The sequence below is a fragment of the Phoca vitulina genome, unplaced genomic scaffold (genome assembly GCF_004348235.1).
Source record: "Phoca vitulina isolate PV1807 unplaced genomic scaffold, GSC_HSeal_1.0 scaffold45, whole genome shotgun sequence".
NCBI lineage: Eukaryota > Metazoa > Chordata > Mammalia > Carnivora > Phocidae > Phoca > Phoca vitulina.
In genome coordinates, this window is record NW_022589748.1 from 2,907,192 (window position 1) to 2,925,983 (window position 18,792).

An 18,792-nucleotide genomic window follows, 5' to 3' on the forward strand; every position below is an offset into this window, starting at 1 on the left:
GCTGGTCAGAACTGCATACTTTTAGGCCCTACCCTCGGGGATGGTGCCCAAGAATGTATATTCAGAAGTCCTCCAAGTGATTTTATTTAGGCTAAAGTCTGAGAAGTACTGGACACTGCTAGTCAGCTATTTCATTACATACAGCTGAAACTATTCTTAACTAAAACATATCAATCTGAGGACGCCTGGGTGGCTCAGTTGGTTAAGCGGCTGCTTTCGGCTCAGGTCATGATCCCAGGGTCCTGGGATCGAGTCCCGCATCGGGCTCCCTGCTCAGCGGGGAGTCTGCTTCTCCCTCTGCCTGCCGCTCCCCCTGTTTGTGCTCGCTCTCTCTCCCCCTCTGACAAATAAATAAAATCTTTAAAAAAAAAACATCAATCTGAACAAGCTATTTTTTTTTAAGATTTTTTTTTTTTTTGAGCTATCTCTACACCCAGTGTGGGGCTTGAACTCATAGCCCCAAGATCAAGAGTCACATGCTCCGCCAACTGAGCCAGCCAGGAGCCCCCAAACAAGTTATTTAAATACTTGAGCCTGACATGCACCCAATGTTTATAGCAGCAACATCCACAACAGCCAAATGATGGAAAGAGCCCAGATGTCCATCGACAGATGAACGGATAAAGAAGATGTGGTACACACACACAAGCAAGCGTGCGCGCGCACACATGATGAAATATTACTCAGCCATCAAAAAAGAATGAAATCTTGCCATCTGCAATGATGTGGATGGAACTAGAGGATATTATGCTAAGTGAAATGAGTCTGTCAGAGAAAGATAAATATCAAATGATTTCACTCATGTGGAATTTAATAAACAAAACAGATGAACACAGGGGAAGGGAAGGAAAAATAAGACAAAAGCAGAGAGGGAGACAAACCATAAGAGACTCTTAACTATAGGAAACAAACTGAAGGTTGCTGGAGGGAAGGAGGGTGGGAGGATGGGGTAACTGGGTGATGGGCATTGAGGAGGGCACGTGATGTAATGAGCACTGGGTGTTATACACAACTGATGAGTCACTAAATTACCTCTGAAACTAATAATACACTATATGTTAATTAAATTTAAATTTAAAAAATAAATTAAAAAATAGATAAATAAATATCTGAGCCTGTTTACCACCTCACCATTTTCTGTGCAGATTCTGCAAGATGTTATGGCAAAGCAATCAGCCCAGTATCCAGTACATACAGATATTTAACAAATGTTAGTTCCCTTCTTCCTGAATCTTACTTTAAGCTTTCAAAGGATTATACAGGGATTGCTTTAGTGTTAGGTTTTTACTTTAGTCATAGTTATCCTTGTGCTATCTGGACTAGAAAACTAAAAAAACAAATTTAGTAAAAAAGAAAAAAGTCAACTCACTCACTATTGTACTGAAATGACATTCTTTGCTTGTTGGTACCATAGATTTGGATTAAACATTATCTGAAAGTCTTTGAAACAAATTCTTTGAAAAAATTACACAACCAAAAAAAGCCAAGATAGCAGTTATCAAAAAGGGATAAAACAGGGCAAACAAAGATGCAATGGTACATAGTATAACAATTACCGTAATACTTTTTTAAAGATTTATTTGTGAGAGAGAGAGAGAGCACGCAAGCGAGAGAGAGTGCACAAGCAGGGGGGAGGGGCGGAGGGGCAAAGCAGCAAAGGGAGGGGGACAAGCAGACTCCCCACTGAGAAGGGAGCTGGACTCGAGGCTCGATCCCAGGATCCTGGGATCATGACCTGAGCCAAAGGCAGATGTTTAACTGACTGAGCCATCCAGGCGTCCCAATAATTACCATAATACTAACATAATATTAAACATTCCCAACAATGAATATAGTTCTAAAATTTGGTCCTTACAGTATCTGATACTAAGTAAAGCAGACTTCAAATATAACACAATTTTACACACAGAACTACACTCTGTAATCTATGCTGGAAGCTCTAATCTCAATGTATGGTTAGTGAGTCAAATCGTGCCAAAAAAAATAGGGACTTACCTCAAAATCACACTCTTCTCCCACAGCGTATTTGGTCATAATCTCCAACCAAGCAGTATCTACTAATTTCTCTAAAGAGGCTGTGTTATGGTGAACCATTTCCAGAACAAGTTTCTCGTACCAGGCAGGGAACTCCTCCTTCAAACTAAACAAACATGTTATTAGTTACCAAGAAAATGCACAAAAACCTATCTAGAGAATTAATTCAAGTTAGTGCAAACCCTTCTTTAGCAAATATAAGCAGGCACTGGGGAATAGAAAGCTTAAAAACCATGTGGCATGCAGGCCAAAGAAGGAACTGTAAAAAGCTCTGTCAGATGGGCTTATCCAGGTTAATTTTCTCATTTCTAATTTGCCTAAAATTAACAGGCACACCATCAGTAAGGCTGAACATTTTCCCATTTGTTTGTATAGCAGACTTCCCTTTTTAGGTGTGAATTATTTATTCATATCCTTTACCCTTTTTTTTTTTGTTTCTTAGAAGCCCATAACTTGTTTCTATTTGTGTTAGGTTTCAGTCAATAAAATTCTTTCCTATGCATTCATTCGTTTAGCTCTCACAATACCTTGTGACGTGTCTAGAATTTTCACTTTATGAATAAGGGAAATAAATCAGGAAGGGTTAACATGTTGGAACCATAACTTGAACCCCAAAGCCCTTGCAAAAGTAAAACAATGAAGTACTACTTTTCACTTATTAAATTAGCAAAAAAGAATTTTAATTAACATACCCAACATGAACAAATGAAGAGTGCAACGTGGCACTCATGTAAGGCTGACAGCCTATTAGGCTTACTATCATAATATTCCCAGTCACTCTGTGCGGTTTGTAACTAAAAACATTCCTCCAACTGCTGCTAGCCTTAAAGTCTTAGTATCCTGCCTTACAATGTACCTATGGAGTTATCTGCTATTCCCCAGTCCATCAATAAGCTTCCAGTCTCTCTGCCTTTGTTAAGGCTGTTACCTTTTTCCTCTTCCTACCACCCTCCCTCCCAGCTCAATCATCGTCCCAAGATGTCCTCAGACTTCCTTAACTCCATGAGGCCTTTCCCGGCCCCTAAGAATGCACGCTGTCCATCAAGCCTCCCAGTCAAGCTTTAAAACTTCACTGTCCATGGTTACTTCTGGGGAGTGAGGTTGGACAGTGATGTTCAGATCCTTATATTAACTCTATATTGCTTACATTCTTATAACAAGTATGCATTACTTTTATAAATGGAAAAAAGTGATTTCTACTTTGAATAGAAACTGTAAAACCATACTTTTTCAGTAATCCCTCCCATCACGCCCTATATTCTGTTCACTATCAAATCACATAAAACATGCCCCAACTGTGTTTTTCAGAACCTCTGCTGTAATGGCTTCAAAGGTCAAATAAGTTTGAAACCCACAAGGTTAAACCAAGCTACAGCTTCTTTAGTGGAAGTCTTCTGAAAATCCTTAATATGCTAATGTATATTATGACTTTCCAAGAAGAAAGTTTATAGAGCTTTTCCAAAGTTAAGGCCAAAACCCCTCTTTTCAGGAAGGATTAGAGAATCCCTCTTATCATTTCTATTCCCAATAATGCCATGACTCTCTACCTGAATACTATCCTAGCAAGCCTACATCAACTTCCCACCTGCTCTTCCTTCTCTAACTCATCCTACACACTGCTTCCAGATTAATCTCAAAGCCTAACTCCAATCCCATGTCTCTCTCCTGTTCAAAAATTATTGCTGTCCTCCTACTGTTCACTGAATTAAATACAAACGTCTCCTCTTGTCTTCTATAATTTGGTACAAACTACCCTTTCAAGTGTCACCTTCCTCAATAAGACCCATGAAGTTTTCCCTAACAACTCCAGGTTAGTCTCTAGCCTCTAAATTCCCACTGTCTCTTTGTATGTAGGAAAGCAATTTATTTACATTTTGAAACTGAATTCTCTTATTTATTCCTAACAGTTTTTCACTTGATTCTCTTTGGGTTTTTCTGGTACATAATCATATTACCAGTAACAATAACTGACTTCCTCCTGAGTACTCTTCATACGCTTTATTATAGGTTAATGGTTACCATCTTTTTATTTACAATGAATTTTCACACACATATCTTTTTGTCCCAAAAAGACACCCAGAAAAGGTAGCATTATCTCTATTTGCAAAGAGCAAGCAGTAAGTGCTTATGTAGTGCAGAGGATAGTGCCTAGCCACTGTAACCAATTCCAGAATAAGTCAAATATGAGACCTGCCCGCAGGAAGTCTACAAGCTACTATGAGGGTCGGCAACAGCCCATGGGCCAAATTCAGCCTACCACTAGTTTTTGTAAATAATATTTTCTTTGATTTACAGTCATTCACATTCATTTACATTTTTACCTATGGCTGTTTTCACTGTACAATGTCAGAGATGAATAGCTGAGACAGAAATCATGTGGCCCACAAACCCTAAAATATTTACTAACTGGCACTTTACAGAAAAGGCTAGCTAACGCCTGGTCTAGTACACTAAACGAAACTTATATGTAAATTGCACTAATCCAAAATGGCACATTGTAAGTGATCAAGCAAAGAAGAAACAGGCACCAGGTTAACAGACTCAACAATTATTAGTGATGGAGCCATTACTAGAACCAAATCTCAACTGAACCTAGCGCCGTCACACCAGCAAAAAAGCAGAACAGTATCAGATTACTCAACTGTATGCTCTCTGTTTATCTGCTATCAAGAGAAGTCAATGAAAAATCCACAGAAGAAGCTTCTTTGCCCAATTCCTAAAATTGAGTTCTGTTTTATTATCATCCCTGGTTTCCATGTATCTTTTGCATGTTCCTTCTGACCAAATTGTTTTCTCTGAGAGAATACCCAGATGGGTAGGTACTTGAACATAGAAAGGATTTTTAAAGACACCTCATTCAACCACCCTACTTAGAAACAGTCTTCAAACCGTGTGTTTATTTTTTTTTTATTTTATTTTTTTTTTTTTTAAAGATTTTATTTATTTTTATTTATTTGAGAGAGAGAATGAGAGACAGAGAGCATGAGAGGGAGGAGGGTCAGAGGGAGAAGCAGACTCCCTGCCGAGCAGGGAGCCCGATGCGGGACTCGATCCCGGGACTCCAGGATCATGACCTGAGCTGAAGGCAGTCGCTTAACCAACTGAGCCACCCAGGCGCCCCAAACCGTGTGTTTATTTTTGATAGCTACTGTAAAGACTCCTAAATTTCAAATGACCACAAAATAAAGAAACTTTCTAATTTGCTGCCTCCGTATTACTTCTAGATTATTATCAACTTCCTTTGCTCAGATCACATTTCCAGGGGTGCCTGGGTGGCTCAGTTGGTTAAGTATCTGACTCTTGATTTCGGCTCAGGTCATGATCTCAGGGTTGTTGAGATCGAGCCCCACCAGCCCTACATTGGGCTCTGCACTGAGCATGGAGCCTGCTTAAGATTCTCTCCTCCCTCTGCCCCTCCACACCCCTCAAGCATGTGCTTGCTCTCTCTAAAAGCAAAACAAGGGGCGCCTGGGTGGCTCAGTCGTTAAGCGTCTGCCTTCGGCTCAGGTCATGATCCCAGAGTCCTGGGATCGAGCCCCGCATCGGGCTCCCTGCTCCACAGGAAGCCTGCTTCTCCCTCTCCCACTCCCCCTGCTTGTGTTCCCTGTCTCTCTCTGTGTCTGTCAAATAAATAAATAAATAAATCTTTAAAAAAATAAAAAAGGGGCGCCTGGGTGGCTCAGTCGGTTAGGCATCTGCTTTTGGCTCGGGTCATGATCTCAGGATCCTGGGATCAGGCCCCGCATCGGGCTCCCTGCTCAGCAGAGAGTCGGCTTCTCCCTCTCCCTCTGCCCCCCCCACTCATGCTCACACTCTCTCCTTCTCAAATGAATAAATAAAAAATCTTTTAAAACAATAAAACAAAACAAAAACCGCATTTCCAGGGTATTTTCAAGGTAGAAGAATAGAGCAAGAACACTCAAAAGCCTGGCAAATACCTAAATAAGCCTACACAACTATATATTCCACATACTTTGTTACCAGCAAAATGCCACTAGACAAGGACACTCAGACACCAACACATTACACTAATGTAATGTATTCCAATGTATGCCCATAAATTTAAATATAAATACTGCTTTACTGTTAATATCCCCCCTTTCCTAATAATATGAAGATGGTGCTAGAAGGGCAATGGTTCTATTACTTACAGTTCAGCAACTTCCTGTTCTTCCTCCCAGGCCTCCTTGTGTGTTAGTTGACTGCTTCCAGTACTCTTACATGTCCAAATGCGCTCACTGTACCTTTCCAGGCGGGCCTCGTACTCTCTGTTAGCCGTGGCTCAGGAAAACAATATTCAAGCAACAGAGACAACTTATCCATATCCATAAAATACTTCATAACATTAAAAAAAAAAAACTAAAGCATCCTTTCTATAATGTACAGCATAAAAAGCTAAAATTGAAATTAGAGTTTTCAAGTGGCAAATCCAAATAAAATGATTAAAGCTAAAGAATGACTTAAATGGTTTGTCATGTTTTTGTTTTAACAGATAAAATACTAATATTTTAGGGGCACCTGGATGGTTCAGTCGGTGGAGCATGCAACTCCTGACCTTGGGGTTGTTGGTTTGAGCCCCACACCAGGTGTAGAAATTACTTTAAAATAAATTTTTTTTTAAAGATTTTATTTATTTGAAAGAGAGAATGAGAGAGAGAGAGAGCGCACAAGAGGGGGGAATGGGAGAGGGAGAAGCAGACTCCCCGCCGAGCAGGGAGCCCAACACAGGACTCGATCCCGAGACTCCAGGATCATGACCTGAGCCGAAGGCAGTCGCTCAACCAACTGAGCCACCCAGGCGCCCTAAAATAAAATTTTTTTTTAAATTAATATTTTGTTCTAAATGTGATTTCTTCAATTCACCTGTTTCATTTCAAGAAAATTCCCACGGCACTGGAAATTTATAAGAAAAAATAAAGGTAAATTAAACACAAATCATAAGGGATAAGAATTTAAGGTATGTGGAATCGTTACACAACTCAGATGGTCAGCAAGCTTAAGAATCTGCTCCATGGAAAGATGAGAGAACTACCCCAGTCTCATAGGCAGTTTGGAATAACCCTGTGCATATGCTAATGATCCATTTACTAGAAAGCCTTCCAGTCTACCTCGGAAACACCTGTTGATCCTTAGAGTTTAAAAAATAAATTCCATAAAGCCCTAAAAATAATTTTGATACCATATTTACCCAAGCTTTACGTTGTCTCCAATAATACTACACTCACAAGTCATTTACCACTGTTCAATCCTTGTAAGGCAGATGAAGGAAGAGAACATCCTATGAGTGCCATATGAATGGGAACTTTCCACACCATCTCAACTAGAATTCACTACCAGACAGCCACATTCAAATTCAAATGACAACTAACTAATTTACTTTACGCACAGCAACAGATGCTACCCGAGAAAATAAAATGACACCACAACTAGAGAATTAGCTGCCAATCTCTGTACTTCCCAAGTGACACTTTTTATAGTAGTTGAAATAGAAGTATTTAAACAGCTCATCCAGGGGCGCCTGGGTGGCTCAGTCGTTAAGCGTCTGCCTTCGGCTCAGGTCATGATCCCAGGGTCCTGGGATCGAGCCCCGCATCGGGCTCCCTGCTCTGCGGGAGGCCTGCTTCTCCCTCTCCCACTCACCCTGCTTGTGTTCCCTCTCTCGCTGTCTCTCTCTGTCAAATAAATAAATAAAATCTTTAAAAATAAATAAATAAATAAATAAATAAATAAATAAACTCATCCATAATATCACCTTACAATTAAACAAGTAATTCATTTTTAATATATGGAGATTCTTTGTTTTCCTGGGTTAATAATCAGTGAAAAGACAGACGACAGGGACAAATCCAGAGGTAATCCAAAAAGAGTAGTTTTAGCCAATAGCGTAAGCACCTTCCCTTACTGTATCTTTCTCAGGATCTGCCAAACACAAAACAGTAAATCTTTTTTCCTGGGGTTGGGGGGGGGGGGAATGGTGCTAATATATTTAAATGACCAAACAAAAAAGAAGTACCAGCAAAAACCAGGAGGCAAGCTTCCATATGAAACTATGTAAATTCAATCTCACTGAAAATTTATAAAAACTTACAGAGAAAAGGAAACAGCATGGCTTCCAAAGTGACATTATCATAACTAATCAACAAGATAAATTTGTTTTCTGGTTTTATCTGTTTGCACTGGGGAAGGAGAGGTAAAATAATGACAGAAAGAATCAGTAAATAGATTTAAACATTCAAAAAGCTTGATAACATTCTAACACAGTATTTACTTACATTGAAGAAATTCACTGTGTAATCAGAGAAAATGTGAGATAAACAAACATGTCCTAAAGAAAGAATTTTAGTTTTTGTTATTAGCTGCTATTTTTAAAAGTAGGAATGATGTGCCCAGTCATCCTCCTGTGATCTAGACCTACAGGGCCAGCAACGTGGTATCACCTGGATGCCTCAACGATACCTCCAATCCAACTTTTTCTAAACGAAACTCTTATTACCTCTTCCCTCCCTCCGAAGCTTGCTCCTTAACAGTTATTCCCAATGCCACTGAAAGGCCCTAGTGCCCCAGTCAGAAACCAGGGAATCATCCTCAGCTCTTCAGTCCCTAATTGCAATCACATATCTATGGCTCAGTTCAGTCCTTCCTCTTCCACAACAGAGCCATTATTCAAATTCAGCCTCTGATCCTCACTTCTCAGCTAGCCAAAATATTTTAAAACATTTTAATTGGCCTCACTGGTAATCCTTCTCTGGTCTTTTATGCTTCTCACCCAAACATCCTTCTTCTCAATCTTATTTGTTTTTAAACCCAGTTCTTCTTCTTACTTTAAAACCTCATTTGCTCTCAGGCCCCTGAAATGCAAATATGTTCACACTGGGAAGCAATCCTCTGGCTCCCACAGTACTGAAAATCATTCCACCAATCAAGACTTTGTTGAGCAAGTTCCATGATTTTTATTCTTTTAAGAAGAAAAAAGGGAGAAACTTTATTTTCCTCAAACAATACATATTTAAATATCAAATATTTTTTACTGATTATGCTTCTTTGCAAACAATAAAAGTCTCTCCTACTCTGATACATATCTTTCTCACCCTCCTTTGAAAAATCACTATCAGTCCAGCATTCTCATTCGGGGTGACCGCATCAATTCCCATAACTTCAATGACTATCTATATGCTAGTAATTTCTATCACCAGCTCAGTCTCCTCTCTGAACTCCAGGCCCCTGTAATACACTAGCAATACAGACACCTCCATTTGGATATCCAAAGCAACTCAATAGAAGAACATCCAAACTAAACACTCACTTCCTACCCTCCCCACCCATTCCCAGTCAAAACAAAAAGAAAAAAAAAAAAAAAAAAAACCACTAGATCCTCTTCCAGCATTCTCTTATTATCTGAGAATGACCCACTAACCAAATGACAACCAAAACATTATCCTTGATTCCTTGCCAATCACCAAATCCCGTCAAATCTACCTAATTTATTTTGAAATCTATATACTTCTCTCCTCGAGGGCTAGTAAATTTGTTCAGCCCCCATACCTGTTGCCTAGTTTACTTAATAATGGCCTCACTAGTTTAGCTGCCACTAGTCTCTAGGCTGCAGATCCATTCTCAACACTGCAGCCACAGTGAGCTTCCCAAGAACCTGCTTCTATCCTGTTCGAATCTGTAAACAGCCTCCCATAAACTCAAGGCAAAGTCCAAACTTCTCAACCTATCTCCCAAGGACCTATGTGGTCCAGCCCCACTAAGCAGCTCAATCTCCATTCCCACTTCTTTACTCCAGCTATAGAAAACTTCTTTCAAGGGGCGCCTGGGTGGCTCAGTTGGTTAAGCGACTGCCTTCGGCTCAGGTCATGATCCTGGAGTCCCGGGATCGAGTCCCGCATCGGGCTCCCTGCTCAGCGGGGAGTCTGCTTCTCCCTCTGACCCTCCCCCCTCTCATGCTCTCTCTATCTCATTCTCTCTCTCAAATAAATAAATAAAATCTTTAAAAAAAAAAAAAAAAAGAAAACTTCTTTCAAGTTTTAAAATTCGGGGCGCCTGGGTGGCTCAGTTGGTTAAGCAACTGCCTTCGGCTCAGGTCATGATCCTGGAGTCCCGGGATCGAGTCCTGGATTGAATCCTGCATCGGGCTCCCTGCTCAGCAGGGAGTCTGCTTCTCGCTGACCCCCCTCCTTCTCATGCTCTCTGTCCCTCATTCTCTCTCTCTCAAATAAATAAATAAAATCTTTAAAAAAAATTTTTTTTTTTTTTTTAAGTTTTAAAATCCAAGAACCTGGGGCACCCGGGTGGTCAGTCGTTGGGCGTCTGCCTTCGGCTCAGGTCGTGATCCTGGGGTACTGGGATGGAGCCCTGCGTCGGGCTCCCTGCTCAGCGGGAAGCCTGCTTCTCCCTCTCCCACTCCCCCTACTTGTGCTTCCTCTCGCTATATCTCTGTCAAATAAATAAATAAAATCATAAATAAATAAAATTCAAGAACCTTCAAATTCACAAACTCTTCAAAAAGCATAGTCCTCTACTCTTCATCTAACTACATTCTGATTATACTTTAGATCTCAACTTAGAAGTAACTTTCCCCAGGAAACATTCCCTGAACCCCGAAATATGGTAGACTGCATTCTTCTTTCCATATAGTCACCTCCTTTCTATAAAAGGATTCTACTTCTCCACCCTCTGCCCTGTGGCTTGCAGTGTCTCAGAGAAGAGTAATGCCCATCCCCTCCCCACTGAGGTTAGGCTTGGCCATGTGACTTGCTTTGACAAACTGATGTGACCAGATAGGATAGATGCCACCACCAAGAGGCTTAAAAAGCCATCATGGTATCCTCCAGGTCTTTTGGCCACTAGAAAAGCATGTTAGAGACAAGGACTGCTCCTTCAGCCTGGGTCCTGAAATAAGAAAAATGTATCTGTCCTTTTTTTCACCTGTCTTCCTTTTTTTCAAATGTGGCCACTAGAAAACCCTTAATCCCATGTGGCTCACATTATATTTCTTTCTTTAAAGATTTTATTTATTTTTCAGAGAGAGAGAGTGCATGCACAAGCAGGGGGAGAAGCAGGCTCCCCGCTGAGCAAGGAGCCCGATGCGGGCCTAGATCCCAGGACCCTGGGATCATGACCTGAGCTGAAGGCAGACGGTTAACCAACTGAGCCACTCAGGCGTCCTTTTTTTTTTTTAAAGATTTTATTGGGACGCCTGGGTGGCTCAGTTGGTTAACCGTCTGCCTTCAGCTCAGGTCATGATCCCAGGGTCCTGGGATCTAGGCCCGCATCGGGCTCCTTGCTCAGCGGGGAGCCTGCTTCTCCCTCTGCCTCTGCAGCTCCCCCTGCTTGTGCTCTCGCTCTATCTCTAACAAATATATAAATAAAATCTTTATTAAAAAAAAGATTTTATTTATTTGGCACATTATATGTCTATTGGACAGCACTATCTACCTAATAAGGTTTACATCTAGGAATGAATGAATGCCCTCTAACAATACATGACAATTTTAACTGACTAGTCATGGGGGCGCCTGGGTGGCTCAGTCGTTAAGCGTCTGCCTTTGGCTCAGGTCATGATCCCAGGGTCCTGGGATCGAGCCCCCGCATCAGGTTCCCTGCTCAGCGGGAGGCCTGCTTTGCTTCTCCCTCTCCCACTCCCCCTGCTTGTGTTCCCTCTCTCGCTGTGTCTCTCTCTGTCAAATAAATAAATGAAATCTTAAAAAGAAAAAAAAACTGACTAGTCACCTAAGATTAATCTCAAAAGTTCAAAACTAAAATTCCTACAACCCCAACATTGGGTATTTTTAAGTTTATGTAACTCTGTTCTTGTTATTACTTTGACTTATGTTAAGAGAAAGAGCGAAAAGAGTCAAAATCAAGGGAAAAAAAAGCCTATTACAAGGATATTCGGTCAGCTGCCTCCAAATCCTATTTCAGATTTTAGGTTACCAAAATAAGTCACTTACACTCAAATAACTACTCAGAGCAAATGCCAATTGAGGTTTTTATGTTCCAGCCACTGTTGCACATATAATTGCAGACAAAATGTCAAAGCAATTCTCCAAAGACTGTGTAAGTTATAAATGACAAGATATTCTCAAATCCTATATATCTTCACTACCATCTACTTTTTTGTGATTTCAAGAGCTACCTCCTTACCACAATATGCTGTTTCTTTGTTCTCTTTAGCCTTGTAAGGATTGTTTCTTTCAATAAAGTACTTGATAGCCTGAAAGGAAGTGGCCCAGAAAAGTATGGAGGTTAAATAAGAATAACTATAACCCTAAGAGTTCTATGTGAAATGACAAAGCACCAACTCAAGATTTGCTTTTTATCCTCTTTTCTGTCTTTGGAACAGTCTGTCATCAAGTTAAAAGCAGTTCTCATTTAGTGTAACTTCTTTAAAGAAATTACATTATAAAAATCAACATAAGAACTCACTATTCCAATGTCCAATAAAATCCTGGCTTGCAACTACAATTTAAGTCCAACTCTTAAAACATGCTCTAGTCACTCTTGCCTAGTGCCACATTAACTGTGTTCTAACAGCCCCTCCTCATCACACCATTTAAAAGCTCTCATATATCGAGGCTACAAAGGTTATGAAATACTTGTTTCTAAGCTTTACAGAGAAGGAGAGTTAAAGCAATACAACAAAAACATTAGCCCACAGCAGGTTGCTTGTAGCTTCAGTTCCTCCTCAAAACCCATCTTGACTTGGCCACTGGGATTATCCTATTGCCAGATAATCACATCAAGAATTGATTCTGATGAAGTTAATCTTTCCAAGGAAGATCTAATGTACTGCATTAGTACTAACCTAGGAAGTAATGTACCATAGATTCAAAGCTATAATATAATAAACATAATCATCAATGTATAGAACCCAGTCATTAAAGGTGTGCATCATTCCCAACTACCACTATAAGTTTAATGAGGAGGTACAATAATGCCTTCAAGAACATACCAACACTTACAGCTTTAAGTTAATAAAATATCTCACTGATTTGCTATTGCATATACGTGCAATCAAAAGGTAGATGTTAGAAAATTCAAGTATCAAATTCTATTAAAAACAGAATTGTAAATATAAATTAAGAAGCAGAAACAACATACTTCAAATGCAGCTGTTAACCAACCACATACTTGTTCTCTATGAAATCACTAAGAGCCTAATAAATATGCCAACCTGCCAACCACACAGTACAATTGTTTAAAACCATCCTCGAAGTGCTTCCACTTGTAGAAATTCCCAAGGAAGCAATTTCCCCCTCAATGTGCAACGCAATTTAAGAACTCCTTTGTTAAAAAGGGTTCTAAATACCAGTATAGGAAATTTTTTAAATGAATTTTTTAAAAATACCTAACACTTAAAAAGTTTCAGGTTTCAATTTTCAACTGTCATCATTAACAGAATCTCTTCATATAGATCATTACATTTCAATGATTTCAGTAAACGATAAAAAAAGGCCTGGGCTGCCCGTTCTAAATTAACTATCTATAGCCATTTTTTACATGGCTCAATACCTATCACAGACTTTGAGCTTGTCTCTATTGGGTGTTCCTTATACTACATTAGAACCAGACGTGAAAAATAAACATCTGATAATATTAGTGAGTACCCATCAAGTGCTCAAAAAATGGTATTTAAATAACACATGAAAAGGATATGGCAGATTCCCACAGTAAATTTTTTACCCCACCAATGTTTTTAAATATCTCAAAAAATAAAAATTAAAAAGCAGGACTCCGTTAGAATAATGCTGTATTCAGTGTAGCTGGAGTACTTCTCCAAAGCTTTCCAGAAGTCCTAACAGGACAAGAAAAAGAACCAGATTACCACCTGAACCCCTCCCTGAAATGCACCTTACCTCACACCACAAACTGACACCGAAGTTGCCTTCTTTTCTGGATTTACTTACAGGGATAAGTTAGAAAAGTACTGCATTCTACCCCTGACTTTCATCATTTCAGTGTTTGACCTTTAACAAGTCAACCTCAACCCTCTGGGCCCACTTGGCAAACGAGGCAGGAGAACCTGACCATCCCCAAGATCCACTTCAGCTACAAGATGCTACAGCTGTAATTCTCCAAGAGCCGTCCTATGGCACAGGCTCACCTTCCAGGTCCTTTTGTATGTAAACACCCAACTCCACAAACTGCATGAGAACAAGAATTAGGTTATCTTGCAAAAGACTGTATTAAAGAGAGGATCAAAGAGAAATGAAATCAAATGACATCGCTCACCTGGGCACTTCCTCCCATACGGAAGCAAGCAAGCAAAGAGAAACTAAGAAATCCAGTCCTTCCAAAGGAAAAGGGCTGATGAAACTCAGTAATATAGTGGCCTTCAGTCTTGAAGCTTTCCATACACTAAAGAAAGCGTGATTCAGAAATCTACTTCTTTTTTACAATGAAGCTTCAAAAAGGACTCATCTGGCATCCATAAAAGAAAGAAGTAAATAAGTCATACAACTAAAAGACTCTGAGCTTGTGCAAGGAACCTTCAACGATTAGAAAAGAGAATGCGTCTTCTTTAAAACCTCAGTCTCCTATTCCTAAGATACAACATAAAAACTTTAAGTATGCCTTCGTATTTTTTAAATGTTTATTTAAAAACAAATACCGATCTCCTTCTAAATCGTCAGCATTTCAAACCTGTGCGTGCCGGGGAAGGCAGGCATCAGCTCCTCCAAGATAACTTTTTCTTCCCCTTCCCCTACGTCTGGAAATTCGTTCTTGGTTACGTGCCTCACAATCTTGTCAGTCCATCACCAGCCTCAAGTCTCCACTCCGGAGGAGAAAAACACAAGAGCCCCCGCGGAGATCCGGGTAAAACGCACAAAAAATCTTGCACAAGCCGGATCACGAGGCCGCGTGGGTACAATTTCAAAAACTTAAGTTGAAGGTTTAATTTAAGAAGAAAGAAAAAGCAGCAAAGAGAAAGCCCTCTCCCGTCCGTACTCCAGGCCTACAGCCACCCGGGGGCAGGGGGGGCCGCTCCTCGAAAGCGAGGCCCGGGGACAAAGTGCGGAGCCGGGGAAAGGATGGAGAGCGCGGGGCTCCGGGCCGGCCCGCGCCCCCACCCCGCGGAACGGCGGGCTCGAGCTCCGGCTCGAGATGCAGGCCCGCCGGCGGCCGGCGCGCTGACAGCTGCCACGGGCGCCGGCTGCGCGGCCCTCCGGGCCCCGACGAGCCCCCCGGCCCACCCCGCCCCACCCCGCGGGCGGCCTGGCGGCCAGGCTGGAAAGGATACTCCCGGGTGCGGAAGGCCTCCTGAGTGTGCGCGATGGTGAAGAGCGGCTCCTCGCCGGGAAGCGGCTTTACCAGCGGGAAGGGCTTGCGGCCCAGCAGCGGCGCCATCGCGGAGGTGGCAGCGGCCCGGAAGGTGGCAGCTCCTCGGAGAGCCCGCGGCGCAACACTAGGCCCCGCGGCCCGGAGCGAGCGCCTGGCTCCCGGGGGTGGGGTGGGGGAGGGGAGGGGTGAGAGGGCGGCGCGAAGTCGGCTCCCTCAGTGCTGGCGCGGCCGCGCGAGGGCCATGCAACGGGACGCAAGGACACGGAACTCCCACGCACACCGCCGCGCCGCCCGGCAGCCTCCGGCCCAACCTTCGCTACGGGTCCCCGCGTTCGGCAGTCACGACTCCTCCTCAGCTGCACCGGAGGAAATTATTGAAAAATGGCGGGAGATTCCCCTCCTCCCCCCCGCCCGGCCAGCGCACACACTAACTTGCTCCCCTGTGGCGCCGGTGGCGAATGCTCCAATAGGCGGAGAGCTGATCAGCGCTCACAGTCTATTGGCTCAGGGGAGCTGCCGCTCTGCGCTTGGGTCCCACCCCCTTTCCCGGCCGCGTAGTTGGGTTGCAGCGCACTAGAGGGCAGTATGAAGAGGTGAAAGGTCACGTTATGTAAGCGCTGGTGACAGGCCTGCGGGCCTCCAGCAGCGGAGTTGAAAATGGGGGACAGCGGGGGACCGAAAGGCCTGGAATTCAAAGAGGTCAGGCCAGAGAAGCCCCTTAACATATACAGACACTGCGCCATCTGTCACCGACGGCGACACCGACATCCGGGCACCACTGTCCGTGTGGTGCGCCGGAGGGGGAGGGGGAGCGCGCGGCCAGGGGCTTTGTCTTTCCACTTGTGCTCCGCCCCCTCCTTAAAGGCGCCGCGCTCGGCCACGCCCGGGGATGCGCGGGTGGGGCGGAAGGGAGGAGGGGTTGGCGGGAAGAAACCCAAGACCTTATCCACGCGGAGGTTCTACTGAAGGACAGCTGGAGCCTCAGCATTGCTCACCCCAAAGTTAACTTCTTCTGGTTGAGACCTGGATGTTAGTATGATGCTTGTTTTTAGGCGCTTGATGGAAAAGATAATAGAGAAGCTTCTTTGGAAAAATATATTAAATGGCGTACCTATTAAAGATACATCCATTAATTCAGGTAGCCTTTACTAGCACCTCCAGTGTTCAGGGCCCGTACTGGGAGCTAAGGAGGGAAAAAATACAAGAGCCTGCCCTGAAAAAAATAAGAGGCCCAAGGAAGGACAGTCCTGTGATGAGTGCTGTACCAAGTGCACAGTAGGAAAACAGCACTAACGGCCTGGAGAGTGAGGACATTCCAGCTACTTCTCCAAGCAGACTGCACCCACGTAGTCCGCAATGTGTTTGGCTATCGAGTACAACCCGAAACACATTCATTCATAATTCTCTCCCTATTAAATCGTCTCCCTCGGTCCAAAGATCTTCACTGACCTCAGAACATAGCTTCCCAGCCTGTTCTTAGGGGTTAGACTGCGAGGTGTCCCTGAAAACCATGCCGCATGCCAATGCCAGGCCCTTTTCTTCTTTTCTTCTCATCTTGAGGTGAGAAGTATCCCCCCCCCCCCCCCCCCGCAGTAAGACGTAAGTTCCGGGTCAGATGCCATTGCTACGGAGCCTCCCCTGATCCCCTAGCAGAGATGGGAGGGCATCCTCCTTCAGTAGCCATTTCTTCTAGGAGGGTTAAGAGCAACCTCAGGACAGGGCATTTGAGTTGATTGTGAAAAGGTAAGTAGCACTTCACTAGGCAGAGAAACGACAGATGAACGTTTTAGTAAGAAGGAACAGCAGGGCCGACTTGGTAAATTCAAGACAACATACCTAAAACTTTGGGGGTGTTGAGGTGGAAAGTATCAAGAGATGAGAGTGGCAAAGGAAGGGATCAACCTGGTCACAGCGTGTGATGCTTGGAGTGACCACTTAGAAGGAACTGTAGTAGTTTGTGGCAGGGATGCCAAGGGACCCAAATGTAATAAGATCAAGGGAGACAGATTTGAGAGGCACAGATTAGGTGACTAAGGGATGGACATTTGCAGGACCAGGTACCTAACAGCAGACTACACACAGAGTAAGGACTCCAAAAACATTAAGAAACACATTTTGGAAAAATTTGATATTTCAAAGAAAGCTAATTGTACATGAGAATAGGGACCATAATCATTTCAGCGCTTGGGGCCGCTGTAGGTTAGAACCCAGCCCCAGTATTGCTAAAGCAGAGATCTAAAATTGGAGAACCGGGGGTACCAACTGGCTCAGTTGGTAGAGCTTGCGACTCTTGATCTCGGGGTCATAAGTTCAAGCCCCACGTTGGGCCTAGAGCTTACTTAAAAAAATAATAATAATAGGGGCGCCTGGGTGGCTCAGTCGTTAGGCGTCTGCCTTCGGCTCGGGTCATGATCCCAGGGTCCTGGGATCGAGCCCCGCATCGGGCTCCCTGCTCGGCGGGAGGCCTGCTTCTCCCTCTCCCATTCCCCCTGCTTGTGTTCCCTCTCTCGCTGTGTCTCTCTCTGTCAAATAAATAAATAAAATCTTTAAAAAAAAAAAAATAATAATAATAATAATAAATTTAAAAAGAAAGAAAAAAGTGTAACAGACTAAGTTAACATAACTATCAGTTTCCTGCTCTAATATTTTTGTTGACTCCAGTTGCAGACAAAACTCTTCCAAGTTTATTCTTCCTGTTCAGTCTTCAAGCTCTTGACCCAGCAAGCCCCAAGTGGACTACTTCCTTCTAATTCCCAGAATTCCTTAGCTTTATTCCTACCCACTGTCGGAAATGTACTTTTTTCTCCTCTGGGCATCTAAATCCCACACTTCCTTCCTAATGCCTTTTCCGGATTGTTCCAACCCACATCCGCTTTCACTAAACTCTCGAGGTTTTTTTTAAACATAACTGTAGCAAAATTTGTTGTTCAGTGTGTTTTCTTTCCCAATATTTGAATAAACAAGTTAATAAAAAAGGGCAGAGATTAAAATGTGTAGTTTCCAGGTATCTGCACCAAAGCTTCTGTTGCTCCAAGTCAGCTATGGGTGCTTAGCTGCAGTAGTAAGACTGTCTGGAGGAGCATAGCACATTTCCCTATGCGGATCTCCACTGGGTAGTTTTAGGACATGAGCTCAGTCAGCAAGATCTGCTTCTGTGGTCTGTGTCATGTGGAGCTGTGCCCTGCCACATACCCCTCCTTCATTTATGCGGACACAAACCCTTGCTCAGACAGTTCCAGCTAGTCTTTTCCTCCCTGTCCTGTTGGATCTTCAAACTCAAAATATCCCAAACCCACAGTCTCACCATCTTCCTTCCCTCCATCATCTGCTTTATCTGGATGGTTTTCATTTCTATTAGTGCCCCACTCACAACCTCACAGGCTCAGGCTTGACCTCTCTTGAGCTCCACAGCCACGGGGTCAACCAGATAATGGCAATTCTACCTGCCTGAAATCTATCACTTTCCTGCCA

General features: G+C 42.9%; 1 protein-coding gene across 1 annotated transcript in view; it reads right to left on the reverse strand.

Annotated features, from left to right (window-relative positions):
- Positions 1 to 15,730, reverse strand: part of BAZ1B (bromodomain adjacent to zinc finger domain 1B) — a 70,502-nt gene extending 54,772 nt beyond the window's left edge. The window contains exons 1-3 of the mRNA XM_032430725.1: positions 15,281 to 15,730; positions 6,186 to 6,302; positions 1,996 to 2,140 (exon numbers count right to left, since the gene is read on the reverse strand). Of these exons, the coding sequence (XP_032286616.1) occupies positions 1,996 to 2,140; positions 6,186 to 6,302; positions 15,281 to 15,387 (369 nt within the window). The 5' untranslated portion in view covers positions 15,388 to 15,730. The remainder of the gene's footprint in view (positions 1 to 1,995; positions 2,141 to 6,185; positions 6,303 to 15,280) is intronic.
- Between the last annotated feature and the right edge of the window lie 3,062 nt (positions 15,731 to 18,792).